General features: G+C 38.9%; 1 protein-coding gene across 7 annotated transcripts in view; it reads left to right on the top strand.

Moving 5' to 3' along the window:
• Nucleotides 1-23,527, top strand: part of MTA3 (metastasis associated 1 family member 3) — a 224,164-nt gene that overhangs the window by 89,885 nt on the left and 110,752 nt on the right. For all 7 annotated transcript variants that reach the window (XR_006703650.1, XM_045447009.1, XM_045447008.1 and 4 more), the window contains exon 4: nt 14,160-14,286. Coding sequence is in view for 6 of the 7 variants with exons in the window: in XM_045447009.1 (XP_045302965.1) it covers nt 14,160-14,286 (127 nt within the window). In the remaining variant the exon portion in view is untranslated. The remainder of the gene's footprint in view (nt 1-14,159; nt 14,287-23,527) is intronic.

Raw genomic sequence — 23,527 nt, 5'->3', positions numbered from 1 at the left:
AGGTCAGTAAATTTTCTAAACGTGTACATTTTTATGTACGCATAAAATGTACTCAGCTCTGGGTGTGGCTGGGTGGCTCAGTTGGTTAAGTGTCTGACTTCGGCTCGGGTCACAGTCTCACCATTTGGAATTTGGAGCCCTACACCGGGCTCTCTGCTGTCAGCATGGAGCCCACTTCGGATCCTCTGTCTCCTTCTCTCTCTGCCCCTCCCCGGTTTGTGCACGCATTCTGTCTCTCTTTCTCTCTCTCAAAAATAAATATACATTAAAAAAAAAAAAAAACACAAAACCTCCATATTACTACTACTCAGCTCAAGATAGAGAATCTTTCTAATACCCTATTGGATTCCTTATGCCCATTCCTGGTCCTTACCGCCCTCTGCCTCCCACAGGTAATCACTGTTCAGATGTCTACCCACCATCTTGTCAGTTTTGCCAAGTTTTTAACTTCATCCAGATGGAATACCTACAGTATTTGCCCTTTTTTACCTCACTTTTTCCCTCAGCTCCCTGCTTGTGGGATCCATTGGTGCTTGCTTGTTATCACTTGTCCTTTCTCTGGCCCAGTAATATTCCTTCTTCTGTTGATAGACATCTGAGTGGTTTCCAGTTTTTGTCTCCTATGACAAAGCTGCTAGGAACATCTTGTACAAGTCTTCTGGAGTATTGAAACTCTCATTACTCTTGGGTAAATACCTAGAAGTGGAATTGTTGGTTTATGGGGTGGGTGTAAATTTACTTCAGTAGATATTGCCAAAAAATTTCCCACAGTGGTCCGGCCAGCTTTTACTTTGTTTGTTAATGTATGGGAATTCCATGTGATTTATGTTCTTAATGAGATCTGGTATTTTTAGTCTTTTAAATTTTCACCATTATGAGACCGTAAGTTTTCTTTCATTAGGCCAAAGGGTCATACTCAGGTTGAGTAAAATGAGAGCTAGGGTGACCAACCATCCTGACAGCTTCTCTGAACAGAGAACTTTCAGTTTTAAAACCAGGACAGTTCCAGTCACCCTAAATGAGGCTCTCCACTGATTTAGTCAACAAGATGTGAAGGTAGTTGAAGAAGGAAATTCTCATGGTCTAGCCAAGTTCAAGTACAGATAAGGCCTGGGCCAGCCTTGTGCAGTCTTGCATTCTCTAGTTTAAAAATGATGGGGACCCACCCACCTCCATCCCCCCTTTTCCTTCAGGTCTCACTTAAGCTATGCTTCTTCACAGAAGGCTCTGCTGGCCCTTCAGGCTACATTAGTTTCCTCTGTCCTACTTCTGGAGCACCCTACAGAAGTTTATAATACCACACTTGAGATAATAAATTTTTATCTGTGATCCTGGGTCAACTATTATCTATCAGGGAAGGACTTTTTTTTTTTTTTTTTATAAGTATATTTATTTATTTTGAGAGAGAGAGAGAAGAGAGAGCACGAGTGGGGGAGGGTCAGAGAGAGAAGGAGATAGAGAATCCCAAGCAGGCTTCTCACTGTCAGCTCAGAGCCCTACATGGGGCTTGAACTCTGGAGCCATGAGATCATGACCTGAGCCAAAATTAAGAGTTGGACACTCAACCAACTGAGGCCCGGAGGTGTCCCATATCAGGGCAGGACTTTTATGTCTTCCTCACAGCTATCCTCAGAACACATTGGTAGGCACATCAATAAATCTTTCTCTTTCTTTCTTTCTTTCTTTCTTTCTTTCTTTCTTTCTTTCTTTCTTTTTTTCTTTCTTTTTCTTTTCTTTCCTTCCTTCCTTCCTTCCTTCCTTCCTTCCTTCCTTTCCTTTCCTTTCCTTTCCTTTCCTTCCCTTTCCTTCCCTTTCCTTCCCTTTCCTTTCCTTTCTTTCCTTTCTTTCTTTTCTTTCCTTTCTTTTCTTTTCTTTCCCAGGAAAAGGGTAGGGTTGGGAGGGGAATAGGTCCAACATATGGCAGGACTGATCATTGGGAAATTTCTCAGCCATGAAAGTTTAGTTTTGATTCCATTGGTGATTGAAAGTGACTGGAGGTTTTGTGTTTTGTTTTTTGTTCTTTTAACCAAAGCAGAGGAGAAAGGTGAGTTGCGTCGTAGGAAGATGATGGCTTCTGTGTCTGTAATGATTTGGGGAGGATGGTGGTCTGGTGATGCTGGAAAATTTGGTTACTTCTAATCCTTTTGTTTTGTTACTTAAATTTAAAAATTGATAGCAAGTGGGAAAATGCATGGTGGCATGTTAAGGCTGTATAAAATTCCAGATGGACTTTGAATATATTATAAGATTGGGCAGCCTTTGCCAGATGCAGTGTTCTTTGAATAAATAAATGTAAAGCAGAAATAGCTTAAATTTCTGATGGGATCCTAACTTGCTGTAGAACAACTTATGAGTCATTATATCATACAATGTGAAGATAAAATTTGTAGCAGGTTTCTTAAATTCAATGAAGTAAAAAAGTCTTGCTTCAGGCAGTTTTTATTTTTCTTTTCAGGTTAGACTTCAGTTAGTAATTCTTTTGCAGAGATCAGTCATTCCTCAATATCTTTCAGGGTGGTCTGGAGGACAGAACAATTTTCATAATAACTCTAAGTTGTCATTTAATTGTTCCACTAATTCTCTCATGAGTACGTAGCTGAGTTTTTCCAGAGACTGTATGACATGCAGTGGCATCATCACTCTCATGATAATGTGGACTGTGTGCTTGTAATTTCTTGTGTTTTAAAAATTTCTTCATTTTAGGGGTGCCTGGGTAGCGCAGTTGATTAAGCGTCTGACTTCGGCTCGGTCATGATCTCATGGTTTGTGAGTTTGAGCCCCACATTGGGCTTGCTGCAGTCAGCACAGAGCCCGCTTTGGATCCTCTGACCCCCACTCTCTCTGCACCTCCCCTCCTCTTGCGCAGGCATTCTCCCTGTCTCTGTCTCTCTCAGGAAAAAAAACATTTCCTCATTTTAATTTCTAATACAGTATTGGTAGATATAACACATTAAACAAACGCTCTTTGAGGTCTTAGGGTTTAAGATATAAGTAGTTCTGAGACGCAAAAGCTTAAAAACAGTAGAGATTACCTACAAATAAAATCTTTTTCAAAAAAAGTGAAAACAGATTTTTAATTTGTTTTTATTTTAATATGACTTGCCTTCTTAATGAAGAGCCATTTTTTTGGTAATTTATTTTTTAAAGCTTATTTTTTTATTTTGAGAGAGAGAGAACAAGTAGGGAAAGGGCAGGGGGAGATGGGGACAGAGGATCCAGAGCAGGCCCCATGCCCATGAACCATGATTATGACCTGAGCCAAAGTTGGATGCCCAACCAACTGAGCTACCCATGTGCCCCAAGAACCTTATTTTAGAATATAGGAATTGTTTTCCAGATGTCAAAGATCATATTAAATGTCATTTAAGAAATAGTAATAGCAGGGGTGCCTGAGTGGCTCAGTTGGTTAAGCATCCAACTTCAGCTCAGGTCATGATCTCATAGTTGGTGAGTTTAAGCCCTGCATCAGGCTCTGTGCTGACAGCTCAGAGCCTGGAGCCAGCTTGGGATTCTGTGTCTCCCTCTCTATCTGCCCCTACCCTGCTCTCTCTCTCTCTTTCTCTATCTTTCAAAAATAAGTAAACATTAAAAAAACCAAAAAAACAGAAATAGTAATAGCAGAGTGCCTGGCTGGCTCAGTGGTCAAGCCTCCAGCTCTTGATTTTAGCTCAGGTCGTGATCTCACAGTCATTAGATCAAGCCCTGTGTCAGGCTTCATGCTGGGTATGGAGCCTGCTTCAGATTCTCTCCTCCCTCTCCCTCTGCCTCTCTCTCTCCAAAAAAACAAAAAATAAAAAACAAACAAAAAATAGTAATAACAAAAAATATATAGTAATAGCAGTTTTTAAAATCTAATTCTGTGTTAGACATTGTGCTAAGCAATTTATGTGCATTATCTCAATACTTACAGTAACCTTATGAGGGAGAAAGAATTATGTACACATTTTACAGATAAAGAAACTGAGGATTACAAAGAGTAAATAACTTGCCCAAGGTCACATAACTGGGAGCATTGGGTACTAGACTTTGGATTCAAGTGTGACTCTGAAGCCTGATCTCCCATCCACCTTGTTAGATCTTGAAAGAATTGTGAAAAGTGGAGCCCCTTGAACAGTAACTTTTTGGTAGTTACTCTGTGTAGTGTTTATGACTTAACTTTGTGCATCTGTCCTTGCAGCCACTGACTTGTGTTACCTGATAATTCTTACCCAGTCTCTTATAAACATTTCTTAAATCCCCATGAGTAAAAGAGCATGAATACAAAGATAAATGGCCCAGCTTTGTTCTCAAGGGACTGTAAATCAGATGGATTGTAGTGCAAGACATTCTGTCACAAGTACGTAAGCTCGTGTGGGTTCTGCTTTGTGGCAAAGAGCAGGGGATTCTGCTGCATGGAGATTGGCGAAAGTCTGAATAGATCAGGTACCATATCTCAGAGACTTCTTCCAACTTTACATTTGATCTTCTTACTTTTGGTAACTTTTCATCTACTCCAGTATTCTCTCTTGTTTATATTATGTCTGTCTTTCTTTCTTTCTTTCTTTCTTTCTTTCTTTCTTTCTTTCTTTCTTTCTTTCTTTCTTTCTTTCTTTCTTTCTTCTTTCTTTCTTTCTTCTTTCTTCTTTCTTTCTTTCTTTCTTCTTTCTTTCTTTCTTTCTTTCTTTCTTTCTTTCTTTCTTTCTTTCTTTCAAGTTTCTTTTGAGAGAGAAAGAGCAAGCAGGAGAGGGGCAGAGAGAGAGAGAGAGAGAGAGAGAGAGAGGATCTCAAGCAGGCTCCACACTGTCAGCACAGAGCCTGACAAACTGTGAGAGCATGACCTGAGCCAAAATCCAGAGTCAGACACCTAACCAACTGAGCTACTCAGGGGCCCCTCATGCATTAAAATAAAAAAATTTTTTTAATGTTTATGTATTTTTGAGAGAGAAAGAGAGAGAGACAAACAGCACGAACAGGGGAGGAGCAGAGAGAGGGGGAGACACAGAATCCAAAGCAGGCTCCAGGCTCAGAGCTGTCAGCACAGAGTCCAACGCAGGACTCTAACTCCAGAACTGCAAGATCATGACCTGAGCTGAAGCTGGATGCTTAACTGACTGAGCATTTCTTTACAAAAGCATTGGACTCTTAGTTCCTGCCCGATTTTGATCTCCCAAGCCGTCCTACTTTTCTATTTCGCTCTCTTCCTTTTTTAATTTTCAAAACCAAAATTTATTTGTATATTTAATATTTATAAATATGTATATTTATTTGCATATATTTCAGAAATTGGTTAATGCCAGTTGAAATTTACATTTTTGCAAGGTGATAGAAAGAGATGAAGAAAACAAAGATATAGGTTAAAGAAATTATTATCAGGGCACCTGGGTGGCTCCGTTGGTTAAGCGTTGGACTTTGGCTCAGGTCACAATCTCATGGTTCATGAGTTCGAACCCTGAGTTGGGCTCTGTGCTGACAGCTCAAAGCCTGCAGTGTGCTTCAGATTCTGTATCTCCCTCTCTCTCTCTCTCTCTGCCCCTCTCCTGCTTGCTCTCTCTCTCTCTCTCTCTCTCTCAAAAATAAATAAACATTAAAAAAAGAAAGAAATGATTATCAACTATAAATGTTATTGCCATGAAGGAAAAAAAATAGAGCTTAACCTGGTTTAGAGTTTTGGTACAGGGAAAAGGACTGTTACCCTTCTATTGGGTCCTGTTACTTTTTATTTCAAAGTATTTTTAGGAAGCAGAAAAGAGGCAATAATGTAGTGTTAATTATGAATCTACCAGCCAGGTTTGTCTTCTCTTAATATTTTCACAGATTTGCTTCAGATTCTTATAGTGTCATGTGTATGCCTTCCCAACCCCATTCCGTTCCTAGTTTTTCCATAGGTGAATTGATGTCTTAACTTGGTGTGTTTTTTCCATTCATGTTTTTATATTTTTGCTATACATATGTGTATTTTTATAGAGCACTGTTTTTACATTAAAAAAATAAATGTTATTGTACATATGTATCCTTCTACAGATTGCTTTTTTGCTCAACATCAAGTTTTTGAGATCCATGCATGTTCGTACTTGGAATCATTCATGCATTTTTAGCTACTGAATAGAATTTCATTACATGACTGTACTGAAATGTATTCTTTTGGCCTTTTTTGCATTGTGTGTTTGTGTATGTTTTTACAGTCCAGAGGTCTCTCTCTCTCTCTTTCTCTCCCTTTTTTAAAAATAACTATCATGCCATGAATTCATAGGTAATGGGTTCCAGCAGCTCAGGCTCTTTCCACAGGTTCTGACAAAGTGCGCTTCTCCGGGTGGGGCAGGCTGGGGCTTCAGTTGAACCCAAGTACCTTTGTCTTTGGCGTCCTCCTTTTTCTGATCATTTTCCTTCACATGGTTCAGGAAGCTGTCTCTACTCTTAGAGTGCTTATTACTATGCTCAATACGTGCATTAATTCACTTGGCAAGAATCTTGCCCCAAACTTGCCGATTTACAACAGTGCCAACAGCATGCTGGCAACACTGTAGACTCTTCCAGTTTTGCCACGGTAATACTTGTGGGGCACTGCCTTTTGAACAGTGCCCCTTCCCTTGATGTCTGCAACATCACCTTTCTTGTAGATGAGCGTGGATGTGGCCACAGGAACAGCTCCGTGTTTTCTAAAGGCCTAGGGAACATACAGCAGGTGCTGCCTCTTTCCCTTTGTGCTGGTCCTTCTGATGCATTCCTGGAAGATGGTGGCTCCGCTCACCTTTTGCATTTTATTTGACTTTTTTCTCAAGTTTAGCTCTTTTGCTTTTGGATAAGTTCATATCCCCTATAATTCGTCTTTTAAAAAATGGGGCGCCTGGGTGGCTCAGTCGGTTAAGCGGCCGACTTCAGCTCAGGTCATGATCTCGCGGTCCGTGATTTCGAGCTCCACGTCGGGCTATGTGCTGACAGCTCAGAGCCTGGAGCCTGTTTCAGATTCTGTGTCTCCCTCTCTCTGACCCTCCCCTGTTCATGCTCTGTCTCTCTCTGTCTCAAAAATAAATAAATGTTAAAAAAATTTTTTTTTTAAATAAAGAATGTATACAATTTGGTAACTTTTAGTATAGTCACAAATTTGTGCAACCATAACCATTGTTTAATTCCAGGACATTTTTATCACTCCGAAAAGAAACCCATCCCTGTTATCAGTCACTCCCCCATTTCCCCTCCACCCAATCCCTAGCAACTACTCATTTATCTCCTGTCTCTAGATTTGCTCATTCTGGACTTTTCATATAAATGGAATCATATAGTATATGGCCCTTTGTGTCTTTCACTTTCATAATGTTTCATTTAGTATAATGTCTCAAAGTTCATCTATGTTGTAGAATAAATCATCAGCACTTCATTCCTTTTTATGGCTGAATAATACTTGGTTTATGGTAACTATGTTTAGCAGTCTGAAGAACTGCCAAACTGTTTAACAATGCAGCTGCACCATTTTACATTCTCACCAATAATGTACAAAGATTCCAATTTTCCGCATTCTTGCCAATGCTTGTTATATCTTTTTGATTGTAGTCATCCTAGTTGGTTTGAAATATCTCAGTATATTTTGATTTGCATTTCCCTAGTGACTAATGATGTTGAACATCTTTTCATTTACTTATGGGCCATTTGTATATCTCTTGGAGAAATGTCTGTTGAAATCCTCTGCCCACTATTTAATGGTTTTTTGTTTTTTTTTTTTTTAAGTGTTGTAAGAATTCTTTATATATTCTGGATACTAAATTCTTACCAGAAACATGTATGCAAATATTTTCTCCCATTCTGTGGTGTGGATTGTTTCTACTTTATTTTCTTTTTTGTAAGTAAGCTTTGTGCCCAACATGGGGCTTGAACTTACAACCCCAAGATTGAGTCACATGCTCTACTGATTGAGCCAGCCAGGCACCCCATCTCTAGTTTCTTGATAGTGTCCTTTTAAGTACAAAAATTTTAATATTCCATTCATAAATATTTTTTGGTTGCTTATGCTTTAGGGTGCCATAGTAAAGAAACCATTACCTAGTCTAAAGTCATGAAGGTCTATACCTGTATTTTATCTAAGAGTATTATAATTTTAGCTCTTAAATTTAGGAGGTTGATTCATTTTGCATTCATTTTTGTATATGGTGTGAGAGTGAAACTTCATTCTTTCTTCATTCTTCATAACCAGTGTGATATTTGTAGGAAAAAAATTGTGTCATTTGTAGAAAAAAGATATTTTCCCCCAACAAATTGTCTTTAAAAAAAAAAATGTTTATTTATTTTGAGAGAGATGAGGGGGAGGGGGAGAGAGAGCGAGAGAGAGAGAGAGAGAGAGAGAGAGAATCCCAAGCAGGCTCCACTCCACACTGTCAGAGCAGAGCTGTTGTGGGGCTCGATCTCAGGAACCTAAGCTGAAATGGGACACTGACTGAGCCACCCAGGCGTCCCGTGAATGAATTGTCTTGATACTTTTGTCCAAAATCAATTAACCATAAATGTATGAGTTTATTTCTAGACTCTCTTCCTCTGATGTATATGCCTGTCCTTATGCTAATACCACACAGTCTTGCTGTAGCTTTGAAATATGGAAGTGTGTGAGAGTCCTTTTAAATTCTTTTTCAAAATTATTTTGGCTATTATGGGTCACTTATATGTCCGAATGAATTTTAGGGTTTGTTGGTCAATTTTTGTGAAAAGACCGCTGAAATTTTGGTAGAGGTTGCATTGAATCTGTAGATCAGTTTAGGGAGAATTGCCATTTAACCGTAGGAAGTCATTCAGTCTGTGAACGTAGTCTTTCCATTTATTGATTGATTTATTTCAACAGTGTTTTGTAGTTTTTAGTATGCAAGTTTTGTCCTTTGTTAAATATTTTTCTAAGTATTTTTTTCCTATTGTGCCATTGTAAATGAAATTGTTTTCTTTTTAAAAAAATTTTTTTTAACATTTATTTATTTTTGAGACAGGGAGAGACAGCATAACGGGAGGGTCAGAGAGAGGGAGACACAGAATCTGAAACAGGCTCCAGGCTCTGAGCTGTCAGCACAGAGCCTGACGTGGGGCTCGAACTCATGGACCACGAGATCATGACCTGAGCCGAAGTCGGATGCTTAACCGACTGAGCCACCCAGCCGCCCCGAAATTGTTTTCTTAATTTCAGTTTTGGATTTTTCATTGCTAATGATGGAAATATAACTGATTTTTCTTTACTGAATATTTGTCTCTAAACTGTCAAACTGTTTTTCTTCCTTCAGATAGTTTCCTGAAATCTCAATTGTCACAAAATCCTTCTAATTTTATTCAACTTGCTTATTCCTTTTTTCAGAACTTTTTTTCTTACTAGGCAAACTTGAGTTACATCAATACTGAGCTATTTTCAGTCCCAATAATATGCCTTCAAACATTTGGATACTTGTTAAATGCATCTACAGACAAATTTTTAACCACCTGCTTTTCTGTACGGTCTGTACCAGTAACATCTTATCATTGTGGGCTGATATTCCATTAAAATAGAGACCTAAGGAAGCTTGGGAAAAGTCTGTGGAGGGCTCTCCTCCTGTCTACTTCCCCCTCCACACCTCCCCACTAACTGGTAGGAATTATTAGAATGCCAGTCTATTCTGAAGAACACCCAGTTTCAAGTCCAGAAGTACCTAGAATCAGTAATGACTGCTCCTTCCTTCCCTTCTGTCCCTTGTTCAGATACCTGAATTCATCACTGGCTGGCTCTGGTCTTGTGTATGTCACATGCCCATTCTTTAGAGCTTTGCCCAAGTTCCTGATTATAACCTACTGCTGAGAAGACTGATCTCCCAAATCCCATAGCTGGATGTTCTGATGTTCTGGACTATTTGGCTAGTTTGATTTGCTCTCTGATCCCCACTTCTTGGACAGTGTTTGTACTCACTTTGTCCCATCCCCTCTCAGCCTGCATGTGTAATTAGCCTTGCTGAGATTTTTGGCCATGGCTTCTTTCTCATCCTGCAGTCTAACACTTTGAAATTTGTAAGAGCCTGGTGGGTTGTGTATTATGTGGCCCATACTACTAAAACAGAAGATACTAGTATTTTTTTAAGTTTATTTATTTATTTTGAGAGAGAAGAGAGCAAGCGGGCGCGAGAGGGGGAGAGGGTCAGAGAGAGAAAGAGAGAATGAGAGAGAGAGAGAGAGAGAGAGAGAGAGAGAATCCCAAGCAGGCTCTGTGCTGTCAGCATGGAGCCTGACACAGGACTCAAAAACCGTGAGCTCATGACCTGAGCCCAAATCAAGAGCTGGACGCTTAACCGACCGTACCACCCAGGTGTCCCAGAAGATACCAGTATTAAGTATAGTGATATTTATATTGCTCCTTAAAATTTTATACAATCCCCATTTTTCAGTTTCCTTCTCTACTCTTTCTCCCCTCTATGCTTCCAGTCAGTGTCTTATTACTAATAAACTGTATGGAAAGTTTTGCAGCTGTAAAGAAAGTATAGTAACTCATTTGGTATCAATCTCTCTTACCACTGTATGGAGTATGGGACTTATACTTCAATAACTGTTAGAAGGTAGCAAATTTGATGTTTCATCAGCTTGGTAAAACGGTTTAAGAAAAATTAGGAATATATTACCATGTACTCAATTTCTGATGATAATTATATTAGGCCTTTTTAAATTTTTCATTGCCTAAATGCCGGTTTTGCCATTGTGACCATTTAATGTTTTTAGGATTTAATGGCTTGAGAATCATTCCTATTCAGAAGCCAGTGTAAATTTATAAAAATATGTAAATGAAGTTTAACTAGTACATTTTGGAAGGTGACTTTTAGGTACTGTTGTGATTTCGGTTTTTGTTGTGGTTGCACGTAAGAGATTCTAGGCCTTTACACCCTGCAGTCAGAGGTTGTATAAGGGAATAAGATTTGCTGCTCTTACTGGTGAAGTTTGTTGTGGTTTTAGCTGTACAGGGTACACATTAGAATTCAGTTAGCTTGTGTTTTACAGAACAACAATTTATCAAATCCTAATTAAGTCAAGGGTATAATTTGATACGTGGTATTTGCTGGTGCTGATATTGCTAATGCAGCAGTAACTTCATTGATTCTACTGGTGAAATGCCTATGCAAGTAAATGGCTCTTTTAGGGCTGTGTTTCTGTTTGAGTAGTTCATTAAAAAGAATATTCAAAGAATTTTAAATCATTTTAGTCTTTTTTTGGAGCTAGGTGAATCTTTCTCTAAGTCAGTTTTTCAGGTTCATTTTCAATTAAAGAGTTTTAAAAATTTGAAAGCACTGTAGAAAAGATCTGATGCTTAGCCCATTCATTATCCTTATGCAGTTCAAAAGCTCTGCTATAACTAGAGAATTGTATGTGGTAAAATCCCTTTTGTGGTTCTGGGTCCCCAAATAGGAACTTAGAAGAATAGGGAGAAATATAACACACGTATATATATTTCTCTGTGTCTCTGTGTGTGTGTTGCCTATCAGTGTCCCAAAATTAAAGTCTCTGAGTCCTAAACTTAAACTCTTCCTGCATGAAGAGCAACCCCCACCCTCACCGCCACCCCCTTCCAGTAGTATCATTGGCTGAGTCCTCAGTGCCCCTGATGTTCCCACACAGTCTGGTCCAAGTAAGACTGCAGAGGATCTGTGAGCCCTGAGAGCTTTTATATTAAGAAATTTTTGTATCTAAAATTATTTTAAATTATATCTGTAAATGACACTGGTCATTTTTTTTCTTTAAAAAGATTTTGTTTTTAATGTTTATTTTAGAGAGAGTGAGTATGAACGGAAGAGGGGCAGCAGAGGAGGGGCAGAGAGAGAGAGAGAGGGAGACACAGAATCCAAAGCAGGCCCTAGTCTCTGAGCTGTCAGAGCAGACCCCGACATGGGGCTCGAACTTAGAAACTGTGAGATTATGACCCAAGCTGAAGTCAGACGCCTAACCGACTGAGTCACCCAGACACCCCTTTAATAAGATTAGTAAATTCAGCTTTTAAATTTTTATTACTATTGTAATTGAAAAAAATTTTTTTGACATTTATTTATTTTTGAGAGACAGAGAGAGACCAAGTGTGAGCGGGGGAGGGGGCAGACAGAGAGAGAGACACAGAATCTGAAATAGGCTCAAGGCTCTGAGCTGTCAGTGCAAGGCCCGACTTGGGGCTCAGACTTACTAACCGTGACATCGTGACCTGAGCCAAAGTCGGAAGCTTAACCAACTGAGCCACCCAGATGCCACCAATATTAGTTTTTAAATGTTTATTTTTGAGAGAGAGAGAGAGACCAAGAGCAAGTGGAGAAGGGGCAGAAAGACAGGGAGACACAGAATCTGAAGCAGGCGCCAGGCTCTGAACCGTCAGCACAGAGCCTGACTTGGGGCTCGAATTCACGAGCCATGAAATTATGACCTGAGTCAAAGTTGGATGCTTGACTGAGTCACCCAGGCGCCCCTGAATACAGTTTTTTTAAAACTTATGTAAAACTTTGCTGTCTCCTGTCCCTTGCTTCCAACGCTGCTTCTCAATAACTTCTGCTCACGGCTTGTTTCCAACACTTCAACTAGTGCCTGTTTGGGCACTTAATAAATCTTGGTTGAATGAAAAAAAGGTTGTTCTTACTCTGTTTCCAGACTGATAAATAATTTACAGTTTACAAGCACAGCGTTTAGGTAGCTTAGTCGGTTGAGTGTCCGACTCTTGATCTCAGCTCACGTCATGATCCCAGAGCTGAGCCCCATGTTGGTTTCTGTGCAGAGTTTGGAACCTGCTTGGGATTCTCTCTCCCTCTGCCCCGCTGCTCCTATCCCCTGCTCATGTGTGCACTTTCTCTTTCTCAAATTAAAAACAAAACAAAAAATCAAGTATGGTTCTAGGTTGCCTGTCATTTTCTCTCTTGGATAGCATTGCTTTAGCATCTTAGGATGGAATAGTATTACTATTCGTGTATAATTCCACACTGATTCTAGTTTCTTTGCATGTGACCTATGTTTCTTTTCTGTAAGCGTTCGTGATCTCATGTTAGCACTTAAATAAATTAAGTGTGCCAGAAATTCAGTTTGGATGGTCCTCTTCCTCAGTAAGGGGAAATGTTCTTGAATCATTTCTTTGATAAGTCTTCCTCCATTCCCTCTCCCCACCAAAAGAGATAATGAAATGTGTTTTCTCTATTGTTTCTGTCTGGAACTTTTATTCCTGGGATGTTGGACTTTATAAAGTATCTTTTAATTTTTTAAAGTCTGTTGGTTGTCACGTATTTATCTCTATGTCTTAGTGTTGAAATTTCTGGGAGATTTCCTAATTAGTACCTTATAATCCTTCTATTAGCTTTTTTGTTTGTGTTATCAAATTAAAAAGTATTATCTTATTTCTTGTTTTCTGATTGTTCTCTTTTTAAAATAGAGTATTCTGGGATTTAGTTACAGTGTTGTAGATGGACTTTCAACCTTTCCTCCTGGCTTTGTCTCTCGCCTCCTCCTTTCTCACTGTACTTTTTGGTATCTTGAGGGTTAAGGCACCTCAAGCTTTGTGCTTGCCTCTTCCTTGCCTCTGTCTATACATATATAGACTGTCACTTCCTTCTCTTGGCTAAGCGTATACTTTCTGTTTTGTTTTCTTTTGTTTTTATCTGCTTTCCATCTTCTAAAACTTTTTTTAGTCAAAAGTTTTTGTCGTTATTGCTTCAATTTTTACTGTCATTGAAATATCGGTACATCTTAATTGTATTTTATTTTAATATTTTAATGTTTATTTTTGAGAGAGAGAAAGAGAGAGCGCATGAGCCTGCGAGCATGATTGGGGGAGGGGCAGAGAGAGAGAGAGCGCGAGGGGGGGGTGGGTGGAGACGGAGACACAGCATCCAAAGCAGGCTCCAGGCTCTGAGCTGTCAGCACAGAGCCCGACACGGGGCTCAAGCTCAGGGATTGCAAGATCATGACCTGAACCAAAGTCAGACACTTAACTGATTGAGTCACCCAGGTGCCCCCATCTGCCATTTTAAAATTGGAATTCTTCGTCTTTGTTTGTGGCCTGGTTAATGTTATTTTGTGGTTGTAACTCAAATAACAAATTAAATATGTAAATTTAAAATAAAAAATAATAAAATCAGTTGGTTTGAAGAAAATATTGAATGGAAGGTTGGTCTGTCTTAATTTCCAGATAGTAATGTGCTTTGTAATAATGCATTCTTTGAATTTTATTTGTGTAGAAGAAATTGAGGAAGAATCTGAAACAACAATTGAGGCGGACTTGACTGATAAACAGAAACATCAGTTGAAACATAGAGAGCTCTTTTTGTCTCGCCAGTATGAATCTCTGCCTGCAACACATATCAGGTAAGAACTTCTTAGAAGTTGATATGAAGTATTCAATAATGTTGTGACAGAAAAAATACAAAACAGCCTTCTTTGAAGCATTTCCAAACTCTTTCATGATCTTGCTCAAATTAGTTTATTCTCTGTCTCATAATGGAATTTTATTTTGGAAATTTATAGTGTTACTACCATATTAAAGCCCTGTGAGTGTTTTCAAGTAAAGTAACCATTTTAGCTTTATTTTAATCCAGACTTTCCCAATTTATTTGAGTATCTGTTAGCATCCTACAGAACAGTATCCAGCAAACAGTATTTTAGGAAATTCTGGTCTTCACCAGATTTCTAGAACATTATGGAGTCAGTCATTAGAATTCCAGAACTGAAACACAAGATCTGGTTCCCAGGCAGGTGACTCTTGGTTTTGTAGACCGTATTTTCTATTGAGGAACTCTGGGATGAAAAAGTTTCTGTTTTTTATTACTTACTTGCATCTGCTCTATGCATTGACGGTAAGCAAAAGTGAAAACATTTTGTCCCTGGTTTGTCGTTTTGGGGGCTGTAGATGAATGGTGGTATCTTTTGTGATACGCTGGAAGTGGTAAAATTCAAGCATAAACATCTCGGATGTCTAACAAAATGTTTGAACTCAGAAGATGTACAATTACTGACCCTCAAGGTCAGGTAAACTTGGCATTTAGTCAACCTTGGAGAGACTGTGGGGTGTGTTTCACTCAGAGGGAACAAGTGTGTGTGGCTGTGTGCAGGGGTGGTGCATGTGAGGGGGTGCAGGGTTTTTGTCCCCTTCGTGTTAAAGAAATTTCTTCAACTTTTGCTCACAATCTTTGCTTCTTTAATTCACCTCTCTACCAGTCATGATTGTCTTAACAACTGTTTATATAAGGAATTACAGGGTATTAAGTCTTTATTTCAAAAATTGGCCCCTCTTCTTTAACCCCCAGTGTGGGTACTGAATCTGCCTTTTTTAGGCTAAGACAGATTTGGAGACTTAAGCTGTGATTTGGTCCTCGTATCACACACACAGACACACACCCAGCTCCCAGGACGTTTGTGCATATTTCCCTTTTCAGAAACGGACACAGATTTTCTAAAGCAGAAAATGTATGACAGATACTGGAATTCCTCGTGCTCTAAATCTTTTCAGAAATAACTTGATCTTAGTAGTTAACATCACAGCATTGCTTTATTAGGTTTTTTAGGGGACACTGTATTTAGATTGGCTAGAGTTAGTGTATTCCGTGTGACTAGGTCCTTTGCTGGAAAAAATAATCTGGATCTGGCCAGGTAATATGGAAACAGTCATTTTACCTACCAGTGGGGTATTTTAAGAAGTAGGAAAGTAAGTTATTTTTGCCCAGATGGAACATGAAAACATATTTCATAATTTTCTTAAAGACATATATAACTAATAATGTTTGAGAGCCATATGCATTTATTACTTAATTGGAAGAAACTAGAATCTACAGATTCATTTTAAGCTCAAGAAGTAATGTGGCTAGTCATAAGAATCCTGCCAGAATGAGAATCTGACAAATGGTTTTAAAAATGTACCCAAAACACGAAAGTACATTTTTAATTTACCGTCCTGATAGCTTAGAATCTGTTTATAAGTAATGTTTCCTTTAACAGATTGCTTGGAATGGAAAAACTAGTAATGTGTTTTTTGTCATCCATAGAACTAAGAGAGTATATTGGAATATAATTAGCAAGACACCCGTGTGTTGAACATAGAAATTATGTAGAATACATGATCATTCATTCAGTCCCTGTTGAACATATTTCCTGAATATATTCTAGAATAAGGCCCTTACTAAGTGCTTGATAAATAAGGTGAGGTCCCCCGTCTTTGAAATTCAAGGGGTTTACTGGGTGCATTTACCAGTAATTTGTTTTGAATTATTAAACATTTGAGGCTTTATTTTTTTTTTATTTTTTCCAAGTTGAGAGGGAATGGTTCAGAGCCACACTTTCTCATCTGTTTCTCATCTGCTCTCATTTTCTAACAGCTGAAGTGGTAGGGGTTAGGGATAGTCTCCGGCCAAAGCCTGGAGCCATGCTGACCAGCCCACAGGCTGATGCATGGAACAAGTACACATTGGAGTGATCTTCACATTTTGCTAATGTTGAAGTCATGCCCTATCTATTTCTGCTATAACAGGAGAAAATTACTCAAGTCCCATTGTTCTTTGGCAGCAAAGAGCGGTAATTCGGTGAATACTGGCTTTTTATTCTCCAGGGACATTATCAAGTGGCCAGAATTTCCTCAGTGCCACATGGAATGTAGGAGAAAACATTCTTGAATGCCTTTGTAGTGTGTGAGCAACAATACTCACTGGATAGTATAAGCTTTTCAAAGTGGTATGGAGACCACTCTTTGTTCCTTCTGATTCCGCTGGCAGAGGGAGAGTAAACCAGGACTGGGACAATTCTGGACACTTAGTGATTCACCTTGTGTTTGTGAGCTAGATAGGACTTGAACAATGAAAGTGTCTTTGGAACACTTCTTTGCGGGGTGGTGTTGGTAAGGAGAGAGGCAGCATGTTTCATGCACGGTGCCTTAAGTCATTAGTAATAGCTTATACGCTACAAACACTCTAAGGCACTGTAAAATTGTTATGCAGCTGCTAGACCTGTTATGGGTATATAATACTGTATTCAGTCTCACAGATAGACTGTATTTATTGAACTTGGCTTTCAAAAATTCTAACATTCATTGAACCTTTGTGACAGATATTGTTCCAGTTGTTTTATATGTATTTTATTTAATCCCCACAATCACTTTATAAAGTAGGTTCTGTTATTATCCCCATTTTACAGATGAGACTGAAGCACAAAAAGATAAAGTAACTTGTCAGTGTCACAGGTTTAAATGGCAGATTGAGAAATTGAACCAGACCACCTGGCTGCAGATAGACAGCATTACAATGTATATATATGACTGTAAGTGTTAGAAAAGCATCAGAGATTAAAAACAAAGCTGTTGAGTTACTTGTTGGATAGGTAGGTTCTTTGATATTTTATTTTTTCACATAAGTTTTCTATTTATACGTTCAGGTCAAATGGACAGAACTAAACTAAAAACTAAGTTAAGCATATAGACTGTACTATTATACTAAAAGATGATGCTACAATGCTAGATATGTGGTGGCAAGTAGGAACTACTTACTTGATTGGGTGCCTCAGTCATGGATGTGTCTTATATGTGTTCCAGTGTCAGTTTTTCCACATCTTGAACACAAAGAGCTTGGCCTTTTATAAGCTAATTACAGCATCGTACATGTAATGGTTAATGTCTCTTCCAAGCCTCTGGTGCAGGTAGTCAGTCATGTAAAAAGAGCCAGTCCTTACCTGTCCTTACCTGTTTGCCAACCTTGGGATCTGGATCACAGCCTTTGAAGTTACGCTTCATTGTATCTTAAAAGCATTTTCTTAGATACCTGTTGATTATTGGCCTCAAATTTTTCCTGTAGTAAGGGCTTTTGGACCTGATGGTTCGTTCTTAAAGTCTGTCTTGTTATGAAAAGTAAGTGGTGGTAGGTAAACCATTATATCCGTGTTGCAGACCTGGCCCTCTTCCTGAGCATCTGTGGTAAGGATCCTGTCTACCTCATTGCTTAACCCTTGACTATGCTTTTTAAGAAGTCCAGAGAACCTATTCCAGAACCTAAATGTGATGTCAGCTGTAGGATAAGTCTGAAAGACGTAGGGGCACATAGTGTTCAAGCAGTCCTTTAATGGCAGGGTACTTAGGAGAAAGCCTTATATTCTTATCCTTTTAAACAAATTTTAGGTTAGGATTCCAGAATATAAACATCACCACCATCATAATCACCATTACTGCTCTGTGGAAGACTGGCTGTAGCCACAATGTGTAATAAACTTTTCATGGTTTATGTGGTACCCTGTTACTTCTGCATGGTCTCTTCACGTCCAAAACAAGGAGCTTTCTTAATTCAATTGAAAAAGTATCTTGAGCAGCTGATAAAAATCTTATGGCTTAGGTATAATTTGTCTAGATTGTCTAGGTTTGTCTAGACATTGTCTTAGAGTGTAAGATTCCTTTTTTGATTTTTGAAAGTTTATTTGAGAGAGGGAGAGAGAGAAACGCAAGCAGCCCAACACATGGCTCGATCTCATGAATCATGAGATCATGACCTGAGCTGAAATCGAGTCGGATGCTTAACCAACTGAGCCACCCAGGCGCCCCAGAGTGTTAGATTCTTGAAGGTCGGTATCTTTATCTTTTTCCTGCCTACTGCAGAACACAGCACAGCACAAAATAGCCAGTCAGAATTTGAAGCTTGCATAGTTGTCATTTAACTTTGTTATCTTTGAGGAAATGAAAATCATCAACAGATAATAGAATAATGTCTTCTTAATTATTACTGATCATAAATGACATTTTAGATTGTGTGCCTCTCTCCTTTCACAAGAATTAAAGATTGGATGTCTGGAATCACAGGTTGCTCAGATGAGGTACTCAGAGTCAACATCAAGCTTTTACCAGGAGGACTAGGCAGAGGAGGATAGGAAATTGTTTTTGTGTATATACTGTCACTGAATAAAGTGAATTTCCGAGCCGTACATAGCAGCCATGAGAAAGGGAGAATGGAAGTTTCTAGCGAACAAGAGTTACAATTTGAGGCATGGAAGACCATAGTTCTTGTCTCGATGTGCATTGTTTGTGAGGGTAGGGAAACAGATAAATAACTCTCCCATATTTGAGTGTTAGTAGAATCGGAAACACCAGATTGTAATGTGTACATATCCTTTGACCTAACAGTTCTACTTTTTGGATTTTATTTAACCAGAGTTCTCGATGCAAGTTTGTGGAGAGATATATACTGATATGTTTATTGAAGAATTGTTTTATTTTGTTTAGTCAGTGATCTTTACTTTATGAATAAGTGAGATCATTTTCATTTAGCAAGCATGTATCTACATCATGAATGTAAATAGGAATTTGGTATTTGAGAGATTTCAGATTTGTTTTAATATCAGAAAATGCAAGCAACTTTCTTCTTTATGGTTTTCTACGTTTCCATTTTTTCTGAAATGTGAAAACACATTAGACATATAATGGGTAGAAGTTTATTTTAAATTTTGCGAATTTGGGCATTAGAGAGGGAAAATGCCATTTTGCATTCATCTTCAACATGGCTGGTTCTGATGAAGACAGAGTAGATGGAAATCCACTGAGAGTACTCCTCTTTATCTTCCCTTCTCCAGTAGTACTAAATTAGTATCATTAACTATACGTACTGTTTGATAGCAGACCTGTTTCTTTCTTTCTTTCTTTCTTTCTTTCTTTCTTTCTTTCTTTCTTTCTTTCTTTCTTTCTTTTAATATTTTATTTCTTTTTTCAGAGCAAGCGTAAGTGGGAGAGGGGCAGAGAGAAAAAGGGACAGAGTATCTGAAGCAGGCTCTGCGCCTACAGGATGACATTAGTGAGCCCAACGTGGGGACTGAACTCATGAACCATGAGATCATGACCTGAGCCAAAGTCAGACGCTCAATCGACTAAGCCACCCAGGTGCCCCCAGCAGACCTGTTTCTAATTTAGGGGTATATTTTTTCCAAATATTTTCTTGCAAAATGCTGTTTTCTTCAAGAATTACTGTCAGTTTGGGGCGCCTGGGTGGCTCACTCGGTTGAGCGTCTGACTTCAGCTCAGGTCATGATCTCGCGGTCCGTGAGTTCGAGCCCCGCGTTGGGCTCTGTGCTGACAGCTCAGAGCCTGGAGCCTGTTTCGGATTCTGTGTCTCCCTCTCTCTCTGCCCCTCCCCCATTCATGCTCTGTCTCTCTCTGTCTCAAAAATAAATAAATGTTTAAAAAATAAAGAAAGAAAGAAAGAATTACTGTCAGTTTAGGGGTGCCTGGGTGGCTCAGTCAGTTAAGTGTCTGACTTTGGCTCAGGTCATGATCTTATGGTTCATGGGTTCGAGCCCCATGTGGGTTCTGTGCTGTCCACCCAGAGCCTGGAACCTACTCTTGATTCTGTATCTCCCTCTCTTTCTGCCCCTCCCCTGCTCACGCTCTGGTCTCTCTCTCTCAAAAAGAAACATTTAAAAAATTAAAAAAAAAATTATTGTCCGTTTATATTCCCACCACAGTATATTATGAATATTCTCATTTTGTAGTTCCTTCAACATTACTGCATATTAAAATTTAAAAAAACCCTTTTGTTGTTTATTTTCTGATAACGAAAGAATTATAACTTATTATTGAAATGTCAAATACAGAAAAAGATACACACAGTCTCTATCATACACTCACAAACACACACGCCTGTAGTTCTCCATTCAGCAGCACCGACATTTTGGTGTATCCTTAGTGCATTTTTCTTTTCTAATCTTCCGTGTAGCCATTGCATTTTGGCTGCGGGTTGCTGGAACGGACGTGGAACGGCAGAGGCGCCGCGTTACTTGTGTGTAGCTGCCTCTCTCATCAGCTTGTGCTTATTCTTCAGTGGCACTCGTGTCATCTTTGCTCTTTCTAGGTTGGTTGGTTTGTTTTTAAATATTTGAGAAATGTGGTTGGAAAGGAACAATGGAACAGCAGGAGGAGGGGAGGATAGTTAAATAAAGGCTGGAAAAATTCCATTCTTGAGAAGCTGACAGACACGCCTGAGAAGTTTGATATACGTGAAGGAGCAGAATGAAACTAGAGTAAGAATACTTTGTCACTCAGGAAGAGTGCTCATTCAAAAACAAGTGGAAGTGTTACCGCAGGCAAAAGATTTCCTGTGATCATGAAGGTACTCGCCTATGTTTTCCTGAAGTTTTGCTGTTTCACCTTTTGTATTTTTTTAACCATAAAAAAAATTTTTTTTAATGTTTATACATTTTAGATAGAAAGCAAGAGCGAGAGCGAGAGAGAGGGAGAGCGAGCAGGGGAGGGGCAAAGAGAGAGGGAGACACAGAATCTGAAGCAGGCTCCAGGCTCCACGCTGTCAGCACAGAATCCAATGCAGGGCTCGAATTCACGAACCGCGAGATCATGACCTGAGCTGAAGTTGGATGCCTAACTGACTGAGCCACCCAGGCACCCCTAACCATTTTTTTTTAAGTAAGTTCTGCACCTAACATGGGGCTTGAGCTCGTGACCCAGAGATCAAGAGTCATATGCTCCTCTGACTGAGCCAGCCAGTACGTCACTTTTTGTATTTAAGTCTGTTTTTTGTATATGGTGTGAAGAGGGGTCAGTTAGAAAACTAAGTTTTAGAAGATACCATTTACAATTTCATCGAAAAGCATTGAACATGTAGAATAAATCTAAAGAAAGATGTACAAGAAAAAGGGAAAGATCTATAAAAACTCACCATGGAAATTACAAAGGGTTGCTGAAGGAATTTGACTTAAGTAAATGCACTTAAGTAAATATGTCAGTTTTCCCCAAATTGGTCTAAAGATTCAGTGCTCTTCCAAGGAAAGGCTCAGCAAGTGTGTTGTGTGTGTGTGTAAATTGAGAATTGAGGAATTGATTCCAGAATTTATGAGAATGGAAAGAACCAAGAACAGTGAAAACAAAGTGTTTTCAAATCATGGTTTGTGGACTCCTGAGTGTCCCTTAGACCCTTTCAGGGGTTTTGTGAAATCAAAACTATTTTATAACAATAGTAAGATGTTATTCACCTTTTCACTGTTTTAGTCTTGCAAAAGCAGTGGTGGGCAAACTCAGTGTGAATCGCACCAGTGGCACTAAATTGTGCTAGAGTCATCGCTGTATTCTTCACCTCTGTGAATTTGCAATAAAACAAACAATAACCAAAATGACAAGTTCCACTTAAGAATGTTCTTGACAAGGGGCGCATGGGTGGCTCAGTCAGTTAAGCTTCCAACTCTTGATTTCAGTCCAGGTCATGATCTCACAGTTCATGGGATTGAGCTCCGTGTTGGGCTCTGGGCTGACAGTGTGGAACCTACTTGGGGCTCTCTCTCTCTCCCTCTATGTTCTTCCCCCACTTGCATGCTCTCTCGCTCTCTCTCTCTCTCTCTCTCAAGTAAAATAAACATTTAAACAACAACAAAAAGAATGCTCTTGACAAAATGGTACAATTTATTATTTTCATAAATCTGAATCCCTCATGTCCTAAAACAAAACTGAAAAATTAACACCTCAGATTAACCATTGTGCAGTGTAGAGGATCTAGTTCACTGCCATTCAGTATAGTGACGATGCTGTGTAACCACTGTTTCAGTGGTTTAACTACCATTAAATGTCTCTTTAACATTCTGCCTCATGAAATGGGGAAATACATGTAAATCACTTCTGTCATGTTTCAAAGTGTGATAGTTATCTTGAGAAAAAAAAATCTCATGACAGTCTTTGAAATGTAAGCCAAACTACCTGCTTTTTCCTAGAGCGCCGTTATTACTTGCAGTAACCACTGAAAGACAAACTGTGGTTATTTAGACACAAGTGGTTGATGGATGCCTTTTGAAAATGAAATAAACCTGAAAATCTAGCTGTCTGTTAAGCAACACATTGAAGAGATAGGCAAAAATGAAAAGAGTGCCACTGTTCTCGTGAAAAGTTTTTTGTTTTGGAAAAGACAGTAATTGTTCATAACAAGTATTTGCTAATGTTCATTTTTATTTTAAATAAATTAGTAAATGTTAAATTTTTCTCACTTTGAATTTCTAACATGGTAAATATTGATTGATGTAACTCACAGAGGCAAATGTTCTTTGAGGTCCTCAATTATTTTTAGTAATGTATAGTGATCTTGAGATCAGAAGGTTTGAGAACCATTGACAAAGTCAGTCTTGAACAAAAACTGTTAGAGAGATTTATATCAATCGATATTAAGACATTTATATAGTTACAGTAGTTAAAGCAAGATGGTATTAATAAGTGGATTGAGAAATAAGTGGAACAGAATGGAAAAGCCAGAACAGACCCACATATATAATACAACTTGATATTTGATGAAGGAACCACTGCAACGAGAAGTCTTTTCAGGAAATGGTGCCAAGTCATTTGGGTGGTTACAGGGGAAAATAAACGAAGGCTTCTCTTTTTCTTTCTTTCTCTACTTTTTTTTTTTTTTTTTTTAAGATCTTATGTCTTTAATTTTTTGAGAGAGAAAGAGAGCATCCTCACTCTCCAAGCAGGGGAGGGACGGAGGGAGAGAGAGAATCTTAACCAGGCTCCACGCCCAGTGGGGAGCCCTACTTGGAGCTCAATCTCACCACCACGAGATCATGACCCAAGCCAAAATCAAGAGTCAGTTGGAGGCTC

This window comes from Leopardus geoffroyi, chromosome A3 (genome assembly GCF_018350155.1).
Source record: "Leopardus geoffroyi isolate Oge1 chromosome A3, O.geoffroyi_Oge1_pat1.0, whole genome shotgun sequence".
Classification (NCBI taxonomy): Eukaryota; Metazoa; Chordata; class Mammalia; order Carnivora; family Felidae; genus Leopardus; species Leopardus geoffroyi.
Note: the sequence above shows the minus strand (reverse complement) of the source record. Positions and strands in the feature narration are given on the sequence as shown.